This window comes from Melozone crissalis, unplaced genomic scaffold (assembly GCF_028551555.1).
Source record: "Melozone crissalis strain CALT ecotype California unplaced genomic scaffold, PUWL_Pcris_2 ptg000184l_1, whole genome shotgun sequence".
NCBI classification, from domain to species: Eukaryota; Metazoa; Chordata; class Aves; order Passeriformes; family Passerellidae; genus Melozone; species Melozone crissalis.
Window position 1 is genome coordinate 280,593 of NW_026535949.1, and position 21,814 is coordinate 302,406.

At 38.6% G+C, this 21,814-nt stretch overlaps 1 protein-coding gene across 1 annotated transcript in view; it reads left to right on the forward strand.

Annotated features, from left to right (window-relative positions):
* The window catches only part of LOC128948955 (type II inositol 3,4-bisphosphate 4-phosphatase-like), an 88,154-nt gene that overhangs the window by 34,259 nt on the left and 32,081 nt on the right, over window positions 1–21,814 (forward strand). Inside the window, exons 5-10 of the mRNA XM_054293712.1 lie at window positions 585–762; window positions 5,459–5,671; window positions 10,304–10,448; window positions 18,525–18,696; window positions 19,567–19,691; window positions 20,607–20,724. Coding sequence (XP_054149687.1) covers window positions 585–762; window positions 5,459–5,671; window positions 10,304–10,448; window positions 18,525–18,696; window positions 19,567–19,691; window positions 20,607–20,724 — 951 coding nt within the window. The remainder of the gene's footprint in view (window positions 1–584; window positions 763–5,458; window positions 5,672–10,303; window positions 10,449–18,524; window positions 18,697–19,566; window positions 19,692–20,606; window positions 20,725–21,814) is intronic.

The window sequence follows — 21,814 nt, forward strand, 5'->3', positions numbered from 1 at the left end:
TGGTTTTGAAGTAATTCACTTCCGCACCCATTGCTGGGTCTCTTCTTGCAAATCAGATGCCTGTTCTTTATTGGAGATAACTCTGTTTATCGTCTCTTCCTGGACATCACTGAGGCCAATCAAAACACAGTGTGGGCCACTGATCAATTCAACATTAATGGCCCACTTGGAAAGACTCGGTGAGGCAGTCAATTCTCTTTTGGGGAGCTCAGTTGGAAGAATAAGGAGCCTTACTCTTTGATATTATTACCTGACTTTGTCAAATATTTTCTGTCTCTAGAATTACAGTGTTTAAAAGAAACACATAAAAACATGGGGGTTTATGTTCAGATCACCCACTCAAAGGAATTTTGCACTGTATTACTTGGAGCATGTGGTGGTGGGCTGTTTCATGCCGTTTATGCTTTTACTGTTCAAGGAAAGGTTTGTTTTTACCCTTAAATGCAGGATCAGTGGTGTCTGTGAAGTTCAGGCATCTGGCTTTTTTTTTTTTTGCAAAAGTAGTGGTAAGATTTTTAGCACCATAAGCATTGCCGTTAATGGCAGAAATGAATTTGACATGATGTGACTCTCTGTTATCACAGCACTGGATACCAGTGTATTTACTATTCACCTGAAAACACAGCCAAGGCAAAAGAAGTTCTCAGCAACATCAGTCATCTGCAGCCTCTCATATCAAGCCATGCAGACCTGCTGCTCAGTTCTGCAAGCCAGCGTTCTCCAGACAGCTTGAAGAACTCTTTAAAGATGCTTTCAGAAAAAGTAAGATTCAAATCCTCACTGCAATGGAAAATGGAGTAACCAAGTCTCTCTAACTGCTGGGGAGGAAGGGGGGGGGGTTTCTGCATCATTTGACTTTCACAGCATCAGGAAATGTTAAATAAACTCAGCTAAAATAAGCATCAAAATGTTGTTATTAGAAAAATAATGTTATTTAGCATTTCTGTAGGCCTTCCGTATAGAAAATTAATGAAATCTATAAAGATTGCTTTATTAAAAAGTGTAATTAATTTAATTTCATGTAGCTTCTTCATCCTCTAGTGGCTACATACTGGAGTTTATGAAAATATCAACAATTATAAATAATTTTGTAGTATGAGAAGTCTTTTTTTTTCATTCTCTTTCTATGATATTTCAAGCTGCTGGTTATGGGAGGTAGTTCAAGCCAGGTTGGTGTATAAGGTTTAGAATAACAGCATGATCAGAAATGGTGATGCAGCCTGGAAGGAGAAGCTGGGAAATTTGCTCTAGGAGATCTCAAAGTTTATTTCTCTTTTTCCTATTATATCTGTCTGTAGCTGTAACCTCTTCCTCATTTTAGTTCCTTTAGTTCTAAATTAGAGAAGATAATGTTCGCCGCTGGTCTCACAGACTGATAATGGAGATTAGCTGAAGCCTGTAGTGCTTCCCAGCATATGTTACCCTATAAAAATATGAGCCCTTATATGAATAACAATATGAACCCTGTGACCCGAGAGCTTGTGAAGAGTTTCCCATTTCTCCACGGGCCATCCCTTCAGCAGTATGATCCCAGTATGGCTCAATAACACGATCAGTAACCATTTCCATGCATCTTCAGCTATTGGGAAGTGACAGCCCTGTTGGTCTGTTGAGCACCATTACCCCAGCAGCTCCTTGTGCCATAGGAGGGTTTCAAATATTGATATTGAGCTTGGCCACTTGCTGGGAAGGCATTCCAGAAGAGCACTAGGGAGAGGAACATCGCTCTCAGCGGCAGATGTGTGAATCCACACTCGCTCTGAGAATGTGGAGTCGCTCTGAGCGTCAGGGGTGATGGAAGAAGGCAGAATTCAGCCTGGAAATGAAACAGAGGAATTTAAGGAGGGGGACTGTAGTGATTATGGTGTACCTCTGGATGCAGGAGGGCATTTTTAGCTGTGCATAGAAGAGTGAAGCTGCTCTGTTAGAGGTTAGTTCAAAGAAATCTGTATGCACAGGCAAAGCCAATCAGGCAAAGAAGGGTTTGTTCTGAAGATCCAAGGGGTGGTTGCTGAGCAATGTGCATTTTCTCTGCCATTGGCCTCTGGACAGGAGGAGGGGATGATTTCAGAGGCAGGAGCCATGGTACTAAAGTACTGCTTGAACCATGGCTCGCTAGAGACTCTGGCTATAAAAAGGGGACAAAAAAGACAATTCATTCAGTTTGCTAAAGCCTTAGGTATTTTACATTTATAGCTGGTGGCTTAGTTGAGTGTGTTCATATCAGCTTTTCAGGACCAGGATTAAATTGCTGTTAGTGCATGAGCTCAGGTTCCCAGAAGAAGGAGTCTCACCCCATGTACTCCTTGGATGTCTGTCCACCTTTTGCTTGGAAGAGACAAATCCAGTTGTCTGAACAACTGCAGCAGGAGTGGTTCAATACCTGCTTCCCTGTCTATTACCAAATGCACTCCTAGGAAAAGGTGGACAATAGAGAAATAGGGTGGATTGCTGAGGAAGCAAGTGTGCTGGGACAGCTGCTTGTAAAGAGGGGAGGAGAGATGGGGAAGAGAGACCAAGAAACAGCTTCAGGAAAGAGAAATACAATTTCAAAGCCCTAAACTCAGTGAACCCACACAATACTGAAATTAGATCCCTCATGGTTAATTCAAAGCCTTATATTGCTGTCTTGAAATATTCTGTCTGTATAGTCTGGTACAGTACTGGAGAACCAAGACTACCAGAGTGTTCCTGCTTGCATTTAACACAGAGTAGCACATGCTCTGCTGAGTATAATGACATGATATCTGCTTGTGCTCCTGAGGCATATGTAGTGCTTTGCTATTCCATCTTTCCTGCACTTTTTGTATGTAAAAAATAAATGCTCTGATGTTTTAACTGGATAGATATTTAGAAAGTAAACATCTGTTTGAAGCCATAAAAATTATTTGCCTGGTGATTAAATTCTGCAAGTTTATTAAAAAACATATCACTTGGTATATATAAGAATTCTTTCTATAATTATTAGGTAGCAGTGAGTAAATCTGAATTATCAATAATGTGAATTACATTAAAGTGTTCATGTTGGAAATGGAAGGACTGGCTGCATGGATTGAAAGTGGAAAATGAAATCAAATAATTCCACTGCTGCTTCTTAAAAGGAGCTTATTTTCTCCTGTTAAGCATCTCCATATATAATTTACAGTTTCCTGTAGTGTTTTCCTGAGACTAACCTTTTATCATTCCTTTTTGTTAGTTGATTAAGGAAGCCTTTAGCTATCGACAAGTGTATCAGCATTTGCAGCTTGCAGCAGGCTTGATAAATTAATTTTCCAGCTATGCCTATCTTTGTTTGCAGGAATACTCTTTAGTAGAGTATCTGAAAGAATTTGCAGAGTTTTTATTTCTTTGTATAGACTGGTTTTGTGATTTCAGTGCAGTTTCATAAATAGTGATGTTCTGCAAATTTAGCTGTACTGAGCTGTTAGAAAGTGAAGTTAAAACATAGACTGCTGTAAAACCAATGGGATCTCTGAATGGAATTTAATTACAGAATTATTTGAGTTGCTGCATGAAAAATGGAGTCGCACTTCTGTACTGATTTTCTTTTAAAAACTAAATTTCCCTATAAAATATTTCTATTCAATTATATTACTTAAACTTTGCAGTCCTAGTGGGCATTATTTACATCAAGCTATCCAATTCTCCTAATTTTTTGAAATGTAAAGTTTTTTTGAGAGTTATTCTGAACCAGAAACGTGAAATTTTCTCAAACAGACATTGTGGGGAAGGTAGATATTAAACCTCAGCAAAACCATGATATTGCTGTTTTTAAGGGTAGACAAGTAATGGAGTTTCAACTCTCTTGCTATGGAACTGTAGAAGTGTTGAAGAGGAGCTTTGCTGTTACCACACAACCCCTCAAATCTCATTGTGCCATGGTAAGGCAAAGAATGGTGGGGTGTGATAGCACTATTCCCCAGAGACTAAGTCATTCTCCAGGCATGCACCATCTGGGTTGGAAATGTAGAAAACTGCAATTGTCCTGCAGAGCAATTCAGGACAACGAGGAGACAGTCCTGAGAAAACTGTTAAAAAATGGCCTTTCCCTCAGGCACCAAGTTGGTAATGAGGAGAAGGAATGGGTCTGGTAATATCGCCAGGGAGATGAGTAGCGTTGCCAAGTCTAAAGAATCCCAAGTCAGGTCTGATTTTGGTTTTAAAAAATCAATAATTTTTCTTAGATGTGCCTGCAGTTCTTATTTTTAGAACTGTAGAGATTTATTTGGAGTAAAATTTTCAGCCCGTCCATGTGAAACAATTCAGAAAGCATTTTTTTGGTAAACATAATGAAAATGGGAAAGGCAGAAACTTCTCATTTAAGTACCTCACCTAGCAGCTGGAGCCTTAAGAAAACCATTAATTTTTTAGAGCCTTTCTGTCTTAAATATCTGTAAACTTTTGAGAGGGTCTTGAGACAGGAAGGCAAGAAAAAGAAGTTGAGTAGGAGTGGGTGCAAAAGATGACCAGGTAGTATGAAGAAAGGGATAGGATAAGAAATGCAGAAACTGGGAGAAAAGACTTCCAGGAATATTCTCAGGAGTTCCAGGGAGGTGCTGGCACTTGGCACTTGTTTGTTTTGGGGTTTTTTTGGCTACTTTTCCCTCCAGTTTTTGCATAAGCAGCACATAAGGGCTGAAGAGAGCTTGGCTGGGCAGCCCTCATTTTTGGCATTTCCTGCTGGTTGAGGCTGGATCCTCTGACTCTTATCTACATACCTTCCCACATCCCTGTTTAATTAAGATTGTCTGCACAAAGGCATACTTTCCTTGTTGAGGTGGAAGGGAGATGAATAATGCAGGGAGGTTGAAGGATTTAAAAAATACGGTAAAATGCCAGCTGTAACAGTCAACATAGAAAAATGATGCAGAGATTGAATAGCATCTTCAGAAGACCCGAGAAGACAACTTCAGAGTTTCCTTTCTTTAAAATATACAAAAAAATCAAGCTTGAAATCAGGTGTCACCTACCATGATATCTGGGTTGACACCTACCAGTAGTAAAATTTATCTGTGGAAATACTGCTTTTGCAGATACTGCTATTTCAGCATTGTAGAGTGGTGGGTTTTATTTAGAGAGATTATTGAACTGGTTAATTGTGTTTTATCTTACACTTATTCAGAAATCATCGTGCTGTGGTTGGTTACTCTTGGAAGTGGTTCTTGTTGAGGCTTGCCTCTGAGGTGAAATTTGGAATTCAAATAAAATGTGAAAAGATTGTGATCTCTGACAGATAATGTGCTCCTGTGTTAATGCTTAGAACACTGGGATTGTAGAATGTGATCTCTAAAACTCTTGAAATTTTCCTCATTATTTGTTGGCCTACTTTGTTTTCTGCCTCCCAGGCAGGCCTGAAACAAATAGCCGCTCTGCCTAAGGATAATTCATTGTTACACAGCTTTGCTGCCATACCACATTCTTTGCTCTAACCTTTCCATTGGTTTGGTTTTTTCCCTAGACGGAGTTATTTGTGCACACGTTCAAGGACCAGCTGGTGAGAAGTGCCCTTCTAGCGCTGTACACGGCCCGGCCTGGCTGTGTGCTCAAGAAACCAGCTGTGCCCAGGAGCAGTGCAGAGGAAGGGGCTGATGCACAGCACCAGGACCATCCTGCTCACGTCAAAAGGCAGGACTCCATACCCCATCATTCTGAGTATGATGAGGAGGAGTGGGTAAGTGGACAGAAACCCTTGGCCAGTGAAACCCTACAAATTAGCATAAGCCACCTCAAGCCCTCAGTGTCCTTGTCACATGCCGTTGCAGGGGGCAAAGGGGTGCAAAACTGTAAAATTGTGCTTCTCAGATGCATCGCAGATATGCAGATTTTGAAGCTAAATTGCAAGGCTTTGCCTAAGTACAGTGTGCTGCTCTGAGACTGCCTAGTTGTGCATAGAACAGTGAAGGTGTTGAGTGTATTCTTGCCCAGACACAAGAATAGTCTTTGTTCTTACTTGGGTTGGTTTTGCTAGTTGGGCAGATTTAAGGACTGGAACAGTATATGCTGTTCACAGGGAAATGGTTTTTTTCTTCCCCACCCCCTGCAACACCCCTCTCCAGCCCTCAGGCTGTAATCATTTTAAATACACTGAATTAACCCTCAGCCCATTGCCCCTAGACTCTGTTCTTAGAAACTGTCTGAGGTTCTGTAAAAGAATTAAATACAGTGTTTGGATTTTAACATTCTTAGCATATCTTTCAAAGATATGTATTATTTATATGGCTGAAATGTTATAAATCAATTATTTTGGTGGATGTCTTCTTTAATAGGTCTGTTACTTTATTTCATACGTACTCAAGCTATTTTTATTCAGTCCAGGCTCATGCTTTGAGTTCATCACTGTATTCTCATAGACGTAAAGGATGTCAGCATATTCATCTCTATTGTAAATAATTAATAACTTGTGTGAGCTATGGTATTCCACCTAACCTGTAATTTTTTCCACACCAAAAATAAAGGAAGAAGAATATATTTCTTCTAGAAGAAAGGCAATTATTTCCAGCCCCATGCATTAAGTATTCGTGAGATTTAAACAATAAATAACTCATTATTTCATTTGTCCTCCAGTTTTAGAGCCTTTAATTCACTTTTTCTTGTTTTCTCAACAACCTGAGGGGCTGGAATGGTGCTCTTTGCTTGAACTAAAGCCAAAATGTTTGTTTTTAGCTGTTGAAACATTTAGAGATATAAATAACACAATAGTTTTTGTAAAAGAGATAAATTTTGCACTGGAAAAAGTGGCATTTGTGAAAACTGCATTTTAATTTAGTACTGCAGTTCAGCATCTCTGAAGAGAAGATAGCTTTGCTGTAATTCATAACTAAAAGCCGCCAGGTGCTTGGTCCTCACCTATTAAACTGCATAAGTGGGTCATTTTAAACAGCATTCATTTTTTTCTGCTGAATTAGTAATCTTGATTCAAATTAAATGTATCTTTCACTGTTTTCTGAATTGAGCTGAGTCAGAGTCATTGTCAAACTTGAGACAGTATAAATTTTGGAGAAATTTTGTGATTTTTTCTGGATTTGAATGGTTAAACTTTTCAGTTATTTCTGTCAGTAGAGGTGATATGAGTTTTAATAATCAAATTGTGATTAGCACGATGGAAAGAGAAAGAATAAAGGCATGTAAAATTTGAAAAAACACTTAATCCACTGTGAAACACAACTATAAAGGGAAAAACTTTAATATATGTTGCTTTGTATGCACAATGCTCTATCCTCCTTTGCTGTTGTAGGTTTTTTCCTCACTATTATCAGTACTAAGTGTTATAAGTACTATTATAAGTACTAGTGTTACATTTTGCAGTTGGAACTTTAGTTTTGCCTGAAATCTACATCCTTAAACAACTCTTTAAGCTGACCCTTGAAGCAGCCCACGAGGGTGTTAATCTCTGAGCAGAGCTCAAAAAGGCCTTAAGGAATTATCTGAATATCCACTGAAATGAAGGCGACACAGCATCTTCAGAGTGCTTGGACGTGCAGATGCTGTGCCATACATGGCACAAGCAAAGCACACAGCTGAAGTGGTGTGTATGGAGGGACAAGAAGTGACTGAGGAGCTCTGTGGTGAATTCGGAAAGGCTGAGAATCCTTTAAAAACAGAAACAGCCTCTGGGACTCCACTGGCTGGCAGTGTTTAGAAGGAAGACATCCAGTCAGGTGCAGTGACAGAAAGGAGTGTCCATTCCTGCTCTCTGAAATGAGGAAGGTGTCTTAGTTTTTAATGATACTTTCTGATCAGATGGAACTTAATTACAATTTTTTCAGTTGGATGAATGAAAGAGAATTATTTTACAGGCTCATTTTTAATTGTCCTAGGAGAGGTGCCCAGCTTTCACTGATGCCAAGGCCTGCCTTTCCATCTTTTCATCTGCTTAAGAAGATGAAAGGTCAGTGCTAGGCTACAGGAAAATATTCTGGAAGTAGTAAAAGATGACAATAAGAAGTGACGAAGTGAAGGGAGACGGCCCATCTTAATTGATCAGCATCGAACTCCAATTTATTGATCCAACATGCACATTTTTATAACCGTGTTAATTAAGTTCATACATATTGCAAAACCCGAGCTCATCATTGGCTACAGATTACACAGCAACCCCTCCTCTTGTTTTCAATACCTGTGGTTTGTTATTGAGACCAAAACTTGTGTTTCTCATCCTGTTATTAACTGTTCTCAAGGCCTCCATGTTTGTCACTGCTTTCCCATCACTACCCAAGGACAAGGTATTTACTTGTTATTAAAAACAAGCCTGAGAACTTTGCTGTTTACAGCTGCCTTTTACTTTTCAATCAGCTGTATATTTTCATGGCCTTTTTTCCTTCAAGCCATGTCTGAGCAAAATTCTCCAACAAAGAAACGGATTAATTTCTTCTCATGGAGAATCATAGAAGCCACTTGATTTTCAGTGATGGGAAACTGCAGTTTTACTTGAAAATTGTTCCTGCCAAACTGCAGAATTTCAACAGCCTTCTTAGATAAACGTGACTGCCTTTGGTGCAGACAGAATAACATCTCAATGAATGATAAATAGATGCCTCTACATTTTCTATCTGCCCACAATCCCAGGAGCCTCCTGTGTGGAGAAAAGGGGCTGTGAAACAGGCCCTTGCTCCCTCTCAGTTGCTTGTATATAAAAAAGCCAGATACATGATAATAAGAGTGAGCTTTCTGTGAACAGATGTTTATGAATTTCGCTTCTAAACCCTCAGGGAACGTTTGTGGGAATATTGTATAGAAATCATCTCAATGCTGGGTTAATAGTTGGTTTGAAAAAAGTGCTCTTTCCGATGTGAAACAAGGGCTCATATTTGTGTTGCTTGTGCAATAACTCCAGATGCTCTTTAAGAGCTTAATGCTTTTTTTGTGCAGGAATTAAGTTCCCCCATCACACAAAAGAAAAGGGAAATTAGATTGCTCCAACTTCTCTGAGCAACCTCACTTGCATATTCCTCAGCAACTTCAGTGACTGAAAGCTCTGAAGCTCCCTTATACTCTGGAGGATTCTTCATAGAATCCTTCTCCCCAGAATTATGCTTGTGGGCGGTAAAAATCAGTAGTTTCACACATATTGTAAATGTTTTTTCAGGATTGCTTGAAGTGCATAGAGGAGGAAACTTTTGAAGGAATCTATACCTGCCCTCAGTCTTTTGTGTCCTCAGGAGGAGGGAGCAGGGCATAAGATAAGATCCCTCTAGTCAGGCTGAAGCGAGGCATATAGTTGAAAAGCGACATTAGATTTAAATGTTTGCCTTAGCAGTGGCTCTAGATTTGCCTCCACTCAAAATCCAAGGGTTGCCATTTAAACGGAACTATGCTATTTCTCTGAGTTCTCAGTTTTCTTTAACCTTCTCTCTTGGTATTTTTGCAACTTCATTTTTCTGCCTGAAGACCTGACAAATACATAATGCTTCTGGCTCTGTAAAATACAAAACAAAGCAGTGATGTTAAATTCCCATTTTTAACCCTCAAGCAAACTCTGGTTGCTCTGCAATACTTTCAGAATGACTCAGCATTGAAACATATACTTGGAGAGGGAAGGGTGGTTTCTGTGGGTTTGTTATGGTTTGGTTTTAGTCTGATTGCTTGTCTTGTGAACAGCCTCATTACTTGTATGGCTTGGTTTCTTCCTTCTTATTCAGTGCTGCAAAAGTGGGTGCAAAAGCTTTGATTATCCATAACAGCTCTTTCTTATGCTCCACATGATTTCTTTTCCTCTCTGCTTGTACAGAACTTTTTGTACCTCTCTATTACTTCCCTAATTCTCCTATTGTAAACTCAGTTAAGTGTGACGGTTGCAGTTTGTGTGAGAGGTGAGGAACAAAACTGAAATTGTGTTAGCTAATAAATATGCCATGACAGCAAGTTTCTCATTTTAGTCCTTGAATTAACATTTTCTTCAGCAGAGTAACTGATGTGATAAAATACAGGATATGTTAAATTATCAAAAAGAGGTTATTAAACACTGTGACAAAACTGGCCCACACAAGGTTTCATTTGTCAAGCTTTGAGTGTGTCTGTACTCTTAAGGTATCATTTAAATAGACAAGCTGCTCAGTTCCTTGCTATTAGACCTGAAACTTTGTCTGCATTATGTCGAGTTTGAAGCGCTTGTGCACAGTGTCTAAAACCATAAAAGTTTGGGTTCATTTACGCTGCAAGAGAATCTCCATGAAAAAGGCTCAGGTTGGTAATAGGCTGAAGGATGAGAGGAGCAGTCGTATGCTAACATCATGAATAACTTACTATTGTCCCTTTTTGGTTTTTTTTCTGCAGTAACATGCAGTGATAATTCTGGTCTTTTCAGGACAGGGTCTGGGCCAACGTGGCAAAGAGTTTGAACTGCCTTATTGCCATGGTGGACAGGCTGCTTGAAAAGGACAACATCAGCAACATCAAAGAGGGTGAAAATGAGCCTTCAGCAGAAGATTGCAAGGTGTTGCATACAGGCGGTAAGCAACCTCCCCTAATTTTTTTTTTTTTAGTCATTGACAAGAGTAAAGAAAAATTTGCACAGCTACAGAAAAGTCATCTAGAGAAGACTCCATAGTATCTTTGATGAGAGTGCTAATGGCAAGGTTTACACATTTGTGGGAGGTTATTTATCAAAGTACAGCTTTAATGTGTGCTCAGACTGCTTGCCATGTGCAGTTGTTTGTGCTAGAGTGTAAACCTTTTGAAACTAGAGTCTTTTCTTTTTGTAGGCTGATGTAATTTAATTTACTCTAGATTTTACTTGCGTGTAGTATTTTGAGGAAAAAAAAAATTGGACTGTGTCTTACCCCATAGAAAATTTGTAAGGAAAGGTGAACATTCTGAATCAGTGTCATTCTCCTGCAAATGCTTCTGCTTTTCTGAGGTGATATACTGAGTTTTATTTTCTGATTTGATAAAATTCATGTTTACCTGGATATACCTGTCAGCCTGTGTCAAAAGGTCAAATGGAATAATTCAGTGGGATGATGTAAAGAAAATTTTGTGACAAGGGTCCTTGTCACCTTCTGATCTTCTCCTTCTCATCTTCTGATCTTCTTCTGATCTTCTCCTATGATTCATGTTTGCATTCTTGATGCATAGATTATATCTGCTTAATAAGTCTAATGGGATTTTCTAGTCTGAAAGTGTGTTGCAATAAATGAAACAGATCCTTAGTGATGGTGGTAGTAGTCCTAATGGAAGGACATCAGAGCCAACCTTTGTGCCACTCTTTGGCTAAATAAATCAACTCCCCATACAAAACAACAAACCAACACAACTGCTTTATTTTGTACAGTTTTGTATAGTTTCAATTTTCTTTTTTTTCATTGTGCATTTTATCCTGTGTCTTCCCTTACATGTTCTCCACGGAATTTAATGACATCATTTTATATAAAGACTTTTAAAGTTATCAGTACTCACTTGTAATTTATTTCTTACACAACAAGAATTAAAATCACTTTTAAAGTTTTATGTCATTTGTGTAGTACTGGTGAGATCTGTGAATTCTGGTTGTAGTATTGATTTTTAATGCAGCTGTAACATCTGCATTTTACCAGTGTGAGAGGTTTATGCTGGAGTCCTGGCATCCTTGTTTTCAGTGCAAGATGTGTTGGACTTGATTTTGTGTGATTTGTTCAGAGAGCAGCTTATTCCTTATCTGTTTGGTTCTCTAAGTTTCTGTCTACCAGGCATGTAATGTTAGACAGGAGGGTGATATAATCTCTGCTCTCTAGTGAAGGCTTGCAGGTGAAAAATATCAACACAGCTTTCTACACCTTTCCCGCCTTCCTCAGAGAAAGTACAAATATTCAACAGCTAGGTAGGTGTAGTTTTGAACTTGGGAGAATCCTTAGATGGTGGGCCTTTTACAGACTTTTACAGACTTTTCCCTAATTTCCTTCACTCTCTTCAACCCCCTGAGTATCTCCTCTGCTATACGCCGTGTTATGGATTTAACCAGCACAGGCAAATGAAATATTGGTTACAACTTTTAGGTCACAAGCCAAAAACAAAAAAGGAAAAAGCAAAGTTGCATCATTTAAAGTACTGTAATAAGGCAGCCATCAAGTCATCAAGTAGAATGAAAGGTAGCTCTTGCTTAGCAATAATGATAATAGTGATGGTTAGAAAATTTTAGATGAGCTTCATCCAGCTGAGAGGTTGTCTTCTGGAGCTGGTGGGCCAAAGACACAAAAAATATCCAACTGCTATGATGCTGGAATAAATCCTTGCTTTTTTCTTCATTTCAGAGCCATCCCTATTTCTCTTGAATAAGTACAGGTGTCCTTCAGTGAGAGCAGTGCTTTTGTTGAGCTGTCCTGAAAGTTCTCTAACACTCCCTCACATGAGAGCTGCAGAGATCTGTGGGGCAAACTGCTGTGTTTTCATGTCCTTTTTGAGTAAGACATCGTTTTAGGAATGCCTTGGACAGTTTATAGGACTTTCAAGGTCACATAGAGATGGAGACGTTTTAAAATTGCTTTCTTTTATAGGACTAACTTGAAAGATGGAGCTTTCCGAAGAGCTTTCCAGGTGTGTGCCAAAGTTGGTTCCCTAATGATTTTCAAAACTTTGGGGCCAGAATTTTTCATGCTTGACTTCTCTATGAGAGTGTGGGTGTAGATGTTTGTTTTTCTCTGCATCTCCCTCTCTGAAATTTAACGTGAAACCCTAAGGCTGCACTGTGAAGCAACTACACAGAGGTTGAGATTCCAAGTTTACAGTTACAAATTTGGCTTTAATTCTGCTTCATTTTAAACTTGAAGCCTGATTATGAGTTCACAGCATTTTCCTAGATACAAAATCACACTGTGTACGCCCATAGATACATTTCTAAAATAACAGACTTTTGCACTACTTAAAATTCACAAACGTGACATAAATGAAAAGCTTGCCACATCTTGCTTATATATTATACATAATTTGAGCATATTTGAGCATAATGTATTTCATTAATACTGCAAATATATGGCACAGGTTGATCTTTAAGTCTGAAACTGCTTTAGTTGATACTCAGAGAAATTGGGCTGCTTTTGTAAGAAAAAGAATGCAGAGTTTTGAACAAAATAATAACAAATAAGCCTTGAAGTATGAGATTAAATTTTTGCTTATTTAGTGAACCTGACTGGTTTTTTGTAGCATATAGCAATGAAAGACCTTTCAAAAAATGCACATCTGTTCATTTTAGATGATAGAAAATATTATGACAATATTTTGATGCAATAGCATTTTCATATAAATTTAGATATTGTTGTAACATATATTCAGAGTTTCCTAAAGTAGGTTGATATTTGCAGTCTCAGTGACTATGGCATTGTGTGATCTTACTCTCTTTTTTCAAACATGTTTATATTTGTTGTTTGGAATCTTTGTAATTGGAGATACTGGAGCACTTTTTTTTGCTGTACTCTGCCTTTCAATGTGAATTATACCTTCCTTAGCCTTAACTTTTCATGCAGTCTGACCTTTGAGTGTATTCTAAAGACTGAATTTGAGTTACAGTTACCAAGGTAACATGCTATGGTTTCATCAGTCGCAGGATTATGAATCCTCTGCAGGATAAATCAGGAAGAGTAGAAGGATTTTTAAGGAGAGGGCTTTTTTGTTGTTCTTCTGACTCTAGTCTGGTTTGCCTTGGAGAAATATGTGACAACATTAAATTCTTTTCACTTTTGCCTTTTCGTTTTCCGTGAGAGTTGTGATGTGAAAGCCTGTCCTGCAGCATTAGAGGTGCCAGTGGAACACAGCGTTGGCTCTGGTGCTGGCACAGCCCCGACAGATGTCTGTGCTTGGCTGCTGCATGTGGCTGCTGTTTCTGTCTGCTGCTCGTGCCTCCTGTCAGAGCTCCCACCCAGCCGTTCCCTCGCTGCCTCTGCGTGAGGACTCCCCCATTTGATACACACAGGATCCACCTAGCATCACAAACAATTTGAGTTGCCAGTGTGATTGCACCTGGATTTTGCCTTTAAGTGAATTATGGAATCATGAGCTCCGTGAACTGGCCCTTGATAACCTTCAGCATAGGTTTGCAAAGAGCACCTGGGGAACATTGCCACATTTCCTAGCTGGAATTACAGGAGACCTCTGTTCATACTCACATTGCTACAGACACATGTGGGTTTATTTTTCTTGTATTATCTCATACCTGTTGGGGACTATATAAGTTTAGATTCAAAATTTCGGACTTTCATTGCCCTGGGGATGGGGACTACATCTTTCGTTGCATCCCTTCCAATGCAGGCTGGTAGAAGTGGGAAATAAAGCTATGTTCTGTGGGAAATAAAGCCGTGCTCTAGTTTTATTGGAATCTTCAGAAAAGCTTTTATTATAAAATATTGTTTAGTCATGAAGATGAAAAATTTTTCTGTGGTCTGTGTCCTTGAGCAGCAGACATAATTTATTTAGAGCAGTCACATGTGAAAAGCTTTCTCTTTCCTTCCTCTTCCTCACATTTTTCCTTCCTTTTCTTTGAAGCTTGTATTTACAAAAGTTTTACTTATGCTTTTTTTTCCCCTTTTCCCCTCTCTTCTGTGTCATCCTTTTCTTTTTGATAGGATCCTTATCTGGGCTGAATGTAGCCCAGGAATACAAGACAATCCCCTTCAGCAGTACTTTCTCTAAGTACTTTGGCTAAAAACAGAAGCTGAAAAATATGTAAGGGAAAGACTGTTTAACTGAATCAACAAACTAAAACAAGATATAAGAATATTTAGTTGCACAGCATTCACAGAACCTTCCTATGCTTAAAGTGTATTAGATTTTCTTAGCTTTGTCTTTTATTACCTTTGTCCTCTCTTTCTGTTTTCACTCTGACTAAGCATGCTGAGATGCTCATGTAGGTATTATTGGATGGTTTTGGGTTTAGCTATTAATCCATGTGACAGTGGAGAAAATCTTGGATGGTTGCAGTGGAATAATAAATCCCAAGAATTCCAAATTTCTGGACACCCAAACTGTGCAAAGCAAACTGCTACCTTCAAGTGCAGGAACACCAGGAAATCTTATTCAGGTTTTTATTGTTCCTGCAAGAACTGCTGCAGCATTATGAGTACAAAGCCTCCTCCTTTTTCAAAGAGCTTAGCCCTCAGCTACAGTTCAGCTGAGCTCCAAGAGCTGCGTGGCAAAATAAAGAAATAAGGCACTGACCTTTTTATGGTGCAAAGTTGAATATGTGCAATCTTCTGTCTTTTTAAACCTCCCTTTAAAAAAAAAAAAAACATTAATTCAAAGACTGTTCCTTTCCTAAGTCAGTAAAATCAAATTCTGGGTTAATTATTTCATGCTGATTTTAGGGATTTACTGCTGCTGTGTTGGTTGGTTGGTTTGATTTGCCTGCCTTTTTCATTAAAACAGAGTTTGTCTAATGATCACTTTGTGATATAAAGACAACTCATTTATGTTTTTTTACCTCTAATTATTTCAATTCTGTCATGGAATATTTTTATGATCAGGTAGCGAGTGATTAATTTAAGTGAAACGTTACCTCGTGGGTATCTGCTGTTACATTTATACGTCACATTTATATTTGTATTTCTTACATTTGTGTGGCTGTAGTGCCCCCCTTTGCTTTAAGGGCACAACATTATGCATTCTTCTGCTTTTTCTTTAAGGTTTGGTTTTTTAACTTCATACCATTCAAGTTTTGAAGTGACTTAAAGCAATTTATGGATTTTAGGTGGCACAAATAGCAGTGACAAAATTGGCTTTTTTAATCTGTTGCTAGGGCTAAAGGAGATAGGAGTACTATGCTGAAGCATCCTTTTTGGTTACCAGCATATTTTAATGAGCATTTCAGTGGGCCTGACTTTGAAAAGACCAGAAGCTTGCTTTTCTGCCAAAGTTTATAAAATTTAACATGTGGTTTGACATATTGCAACTTGGATATGAGCACGCAGAACTGACTAGCTGGGTGCTAAGCAGGTCATTTGCCTGCACAGCCTGTTGATTACAGGAACATGGGGCTGAAGGGCGTTTTCCAGTAACCAAAGGGCAAATCCTGTCACAGACTGAGCTGCCATCACTCTCTTGGCAATGAACATGGAATATTTACTCAGTGCTTTGTGGAACATGCACTTTTGTTTTAATCTCATTCTAACTGCATAGCGGTGGTACTGTCCTTTTAGTTTCATCCTTTAATTTTTTAATTTAATATGTTTGGTTTTCATGCCTTGTTTTAGTTTCCCGTGGCTGACTAGCTCTATTTTTGTGCTGAGTTTCTTTGCTTTATCCGGAGACTCTGACAGTTCTTCTGGATGCTAAGTGTTCCAAACTGACAGGCTGCCCATGTCATTTTAGCAACCTGCCAGTCATCCCGGAGTCTCCTTGTCGCTTCTGTTCTTGCTTCTAATCTCCTTTTTTTAGATGGTCACTCATTCAGTTAATTCTTCACCCCTTCTTCAAACAATTTTCTGCTGTGATTTTAATTTAAAAGAAAGTTGAGATCCGAAGGCTCAATGTGTGTGAGTCCATGAATGTGTTAAAAGCAATAATTTGTATTATTCCTTTCCTGAAGTGATTCTACAAAGGTATTCTGAAAAATATCTTATTCTAAAATGTATACAATATGATTTACTGAGTCACTCTAAGAGAACTCTTAGACTTTAGACTTTGAGCTTACTTTGCTGCTGATGCTTTTATTGGCATATGTATATTGCTTAAATTAATAAAGGATTGTAATTTGACTGAGACTTTAGATTGCCTGATCTGTCTACACTGGCTTCCAGTACATTACACTTTTTTGTCTACCTTATTTCTAAACTCGTCTGTGTTTTGCAGCAGCCTCTGGTTGTTCTTTTGCTTTTATTCCCTGGAATAAACACCACAGTTAGTTCTTGTTATTTTCTCCTCAGGAAGAGGGGAAATCAAGTTGCTGCTCAGTCTTTTTCATCAGCTTAAGGAGATTAAATCTTGGTAGCTCTGCGCTGCAAGCTCTCCATTTTTCCAGCAGCCTCTCTAAAACGTGTACACCAGCGTTTGGCACACAGCATGTCATCACTCTGTTAGCCAATGACATGTATAAAATCACCTGGAGCTTGTGCCTGGGGGTGGCTCATGGTCTGTTTTGTCAGGATGACACTCGCTTCAGAACTGCTTTTTTCCAGGGAATGCTTCCTCAGTCTGTGTTACTCATGGTTAAATATGTATGACTGTGGTAAAACTCATGTTGTCTGACCACAAAGTTAACAAAGAGCTCATCCGATTCTCTGTGCATGCTCTGTCCTTGTTCCCCTTTCCTGCTCCTTGCTTTCTCTAATTTCTCCCAGCTTTCAAAGCTCTCTGCAGTCTTCTTGGCTGCAGTTTTATTAATTTGTGTGTTTTTCTGGAGCTCAGCCAAATTGACTGGCAACAGGCAGCTGTCTTCTGCCTCAAGAACTTCCTCAGTTCTAATGAGGTTTTACTGGCCTGACTCAGAATGTTACCTGAAACAACACGCTGCTGTCTTGCACCTAATTACAACAGATTTTAATTATCATTGATTCTTAATTACACTGACCTACAGAAAATATGAGCCAATTATAGACTGTTGCATTGTCAGTTGCATTCCCAACTTTTATATAGATTCTTCTAGAGTGTTGATTTCCCTCATTTCAAACTGTACAATCAAACTGAGATGTAGATTCTGAAGGAGGGGGATTTATTTATTTGTTTTTATTATTTGCTCAACTTAGGGGTAGGCAAAGCCATATGCAACTACCAGGCAGGTCTGATTTTATTAAATCATATAAAATTCAGGAGTAGCTGGGATTATTGGGCAAGTTTGTGTAAGGTGTTCCAATTCTCCTCCATTCCTAGTTATCACTGTTTCATTTGTAATGTATTAAGGAATCACATTTTTCAATCATTTCATGAGTGTTTTTTTTAATATGCCTAGCGTGTATTTTCATAGAGAAAAACATGTTTCAAAATACTCTGCATCTCTCTGATAGAAATAGCTAAAATGAGTTCAAAATGTCTAAATGTTTAAAGAGAACAACATAGAATCTAAAAAAAAAGGAATGGTCTGAAGCTTTTTATATTTCCAGCCTGTAGATTAAGTAGGTGATACCCTTCCAGATACCTATTTGTTATTGTGTTTTACCCTCCAGCACCCACCTTTTCTTAAATATTTGGTTATTCTCTCTGGTTTTGCATTTTTGATGCTATTTCATTTCTTACATAGCCAGTTCTGAGTCCTGAAAGGAGACTCCATCGCCACTGTATTAATCTCTGTGTGCCAAATGAGGTTTTATGTGTTTCCCTGTGTACTCTGTTTGTGACACTTGAATACCAGTTTTACAGGGATGCTGGGACTGTTGGAAAAGGCCATTGTTTCAGAGTGCAGTTGGATTCAGGCCAGGGATTTAACCCCATTCCCAGTGGTAAGATGGAATCCTGCTTATAAGTATGTTCTCCAGTGGCATTTGTGGTCCCACAGTGGTCTGGGGAGAGCTGCAGGGGTTGTTTTAAAGGGAAGGGTGATGTGCACAGCTGCTCCTGCCATCCTTCCTAGTGAAGAAGGGTTTTTCACTGCGAGTTTTCCAGTCTGGAGCAGATGACCTGTCGTGTTGTAGGTGACTGGTACGAGCAGCTGTACCCGCTGGTGGTCACGCTGAAGGACTGCATGGCAGAGGTGGTGACCAGGGCCAAGCAGTCCATGGCCTTTGTCCTGCTCCAGGAACTTGCCTGTGGCTTGCCCCAGTGCCTGATGCTGACCCTGAGGAGAGACATCGTCTTCAGCCAAGCAGTAGGTTGTCTTGTGTCGCTCACTTCCTTCTCTTGCTCTAATTATAAGCATACTCTTCATGCCAGTGTTTGTGGGTTTCTTTCTCATTGGTTTTTTTTTTTTTCCCTTACAATTTGATACAGCTTTTTCATTTATTTTCCATTATATTCACCTAAATAATTTATAATGTGGTAAGAAATTAAATAGGAAGTAGAAATCCATGGTACTGGCTAGGCAGCATCCAAGCCAGGGAGATTTTTTTCTCCTGGTCACCTTGGAAATAGGGAGAAGACAATTTGTTTTCAGTTTGTGGCAGTGTTTTAAGTGTTTAAATACTCTTAGCATGTCTTTCCTTAGAACTGTCTTTTCTTGGCAAATAACTGAAGCTCTTTATGTCTTCTCCTGTATATCATGTTTTTTTCAGATAGATTTTTTTCTAAACATTTCACTTAATTTCTCTCTTAAGTTGGCAGCTGCCTAGGAGATTCAGTTACATTAGATGTTGAACCACTTTCAAATCCATCAGAATTCACATGTTTAATTCACAGTCTTGCATGTTTGAAGCCTGACAAGTGAGGTTCTGGTCTTATTTATGTCAGTGTAAATAACACACAATGATACAAAACAAATTAAGCTTATCTAATATACCTTAACAGAATATTTCACTACTTTATACACCCCCAAAAAACCCATCAAAATACATTATTATGAAATCATGTACTTAGTCACTAAACAGAAATACCTATGCTGATTTCTCAAATATGTAGGTGCTACCTCTGTTGTGTATAATGATGGCAAGCCTCATTTTAACTGTTTGTCTTGTAACAGTTGAAATGTCTTGTATCTGTTTGTCTTGTAACACTCTTGCACATGTTTTAATTATCTTTACAACTCGCTGGATTGGTCTGTGGTTTTGCAATCAAATTGCACACAGGTTTACATGATCAAGGATTTTTACAACAGCTTCACACTGTTGGATTGCTGGTGCAGTATGAAGGACTCCTTAGCACATACAGTAAGTATTGCTCTTGGACAAAGTTCCTTATGTTCCCTGCCCAGAAGTTACCCAGGAAGTTCTTATTTTAACCTCAGCAAGCCTCTTATTTGGCTTGCTGAATCAAATCTTGTCCTTACAAGACAGTAGACTTGCACATAATAGCACAGCTGAAGTCATTGACACTGTGTTGTTAATTCTGCAGCAAAAGTTATTAATCTGTTTCATTCTGAGTTCCTCAGAGAACACGGCCTGCTTATTGTTCCATGCAGACCTGACCCAAAATAGCAGGTTTATAAAACTAATGCAAACGGAAGATTTAAACACTTACTGCTTTTATCAGCCTCGGCCCTGATCCCCAGTGCTGATAATGTGAAGATAGCCTGAAAACAGTTTCATAGTTTGTTACACATGCCATTATTTGATATGTATTAAAAAGGAAATTTGGAGGGAGAAATTGCCTTATGTTTCAAACTTTGAACTAGATCTATTGGAATCATTCCCTGAATCAGAGATTTTGACTAAAGTAGAGGAATTTAGCATTTGTGCAGCTTTATTATGCAGTTGCTCATTTGGAGATAGCTGTCTTCTTCATTTTACATGATGCTTGTTTTTATTCTCAAAACCTTTGTCCTCCATCAGCAGGAAAGCCTTTTGAAAACTTTCAGAATAGACAAAAATGGCTTTTCTGAGGTTATTTTATGTCTATATAGAGCAGGCTGATTTTCAGAATTGCTTAATACTCATGGTTACCATTTAGGGCACAGAATTGTCAGCAGTTCAAGAAATGAGTCTGGTTTTATGTAGGTTACTGTAATGTGGATTTAGAACTGTGATTTTTAGATGCACAGACTGGAAAATATATTGCTTTGCCCTGACCTATACAGTGACTGATCTGCCAACTCTGTTAATAGTCTCTTTAATCTTTTCATGTAGGTGAAGAAGCAGGGATGCTCGAAGACATGGCTGTGGGCATTTCAGATTTGCAGAAAGTAATGTTTAGAGTAATTGAAGCCAAGTCAGAAGATTTTTTGCCTATTATAAGTGGAAGGCGGTAAGAACTTTGTTTCTTGGAGCCCAGGAAACTGAGCTGCAGTTTTAATCTGTAGCCCATGAAACCCGTCTAATGGTTTTCTTGTTGCTGAGTTCTGTTTTATTGAAAGTGCATTGTTTTACTTTTTAGAAGGTGAGTTAGTAGGGATTCTAAAAGCCAGTAGGCTCTGGGTTACTCTCCTGATAAAAAGCTGAAGTTCCAGTTACTAATACAGATTAATCTGAGCAGCGTCTGTGTTGTGCAGAGCTGCTGGTGCATTATTCACACATGGATACTGAACCCTGGACAAGTGACAAGGCCATTGTTTACAAATGTGGTCTCTAACTGAGAAACTTTGCTTTTGAATGTCCTGAATTTGTATTTCAGCATGAGAAATGAAACTGCAGTTCCAAGAGTTAGGCCTTGATTGTTTTTAAGATGGAAACCAAAAAACTCCGATGCCACTTAGTATTAAAAACTTAGTAGTCACTTTTAAAAATGGAAGCCTTTTTTAGCTGCTGAAAATCACACAGGACATAGGCAGTCTCAGAAATCCTTGCACAAAATCACTTATCCTTTATGAATCTCACGTGAGTACTGCTGAATGTCAGGACATATACTGCAATACTCCGTTTATTTTGGCTATTTGAGGGTTAACAAGATTGGAATGGATTTTTCATCTTTATTATTATTCTAGTCTGAAGCTCCAAATAGTTTTATTTTGCAAAAATCACTTCCTTAATAGTATCATTGCTCTTAAGATGACTGTAAATTAAATTCAGCTAAAAGCAGGAACTTTTAGAAAATATATGTTTCCTCTGAAGGGGGCTTTCACCACTGATTTACTTAATTAATCTGGATGATTCACTCTCATCATATGGGCTTTCTGAGAAGGGATTGAATAAATAACAGGAAGGCTGGAATATGATAGGCAATACAATGGGAATAATTAAAATTAAAAAAATTTTAAAAATAAAATCTACAAGGTTTATGTGGAGGAGTGCCATTCCTCTTAGAGCTGTGATAAGACTGCTCCTATCAAACAGCATTGGAAGTGAACCGTAAAAAGAAAAGATGAAAAGGTGAAAATCTAGTTATTTTCTAATAATTT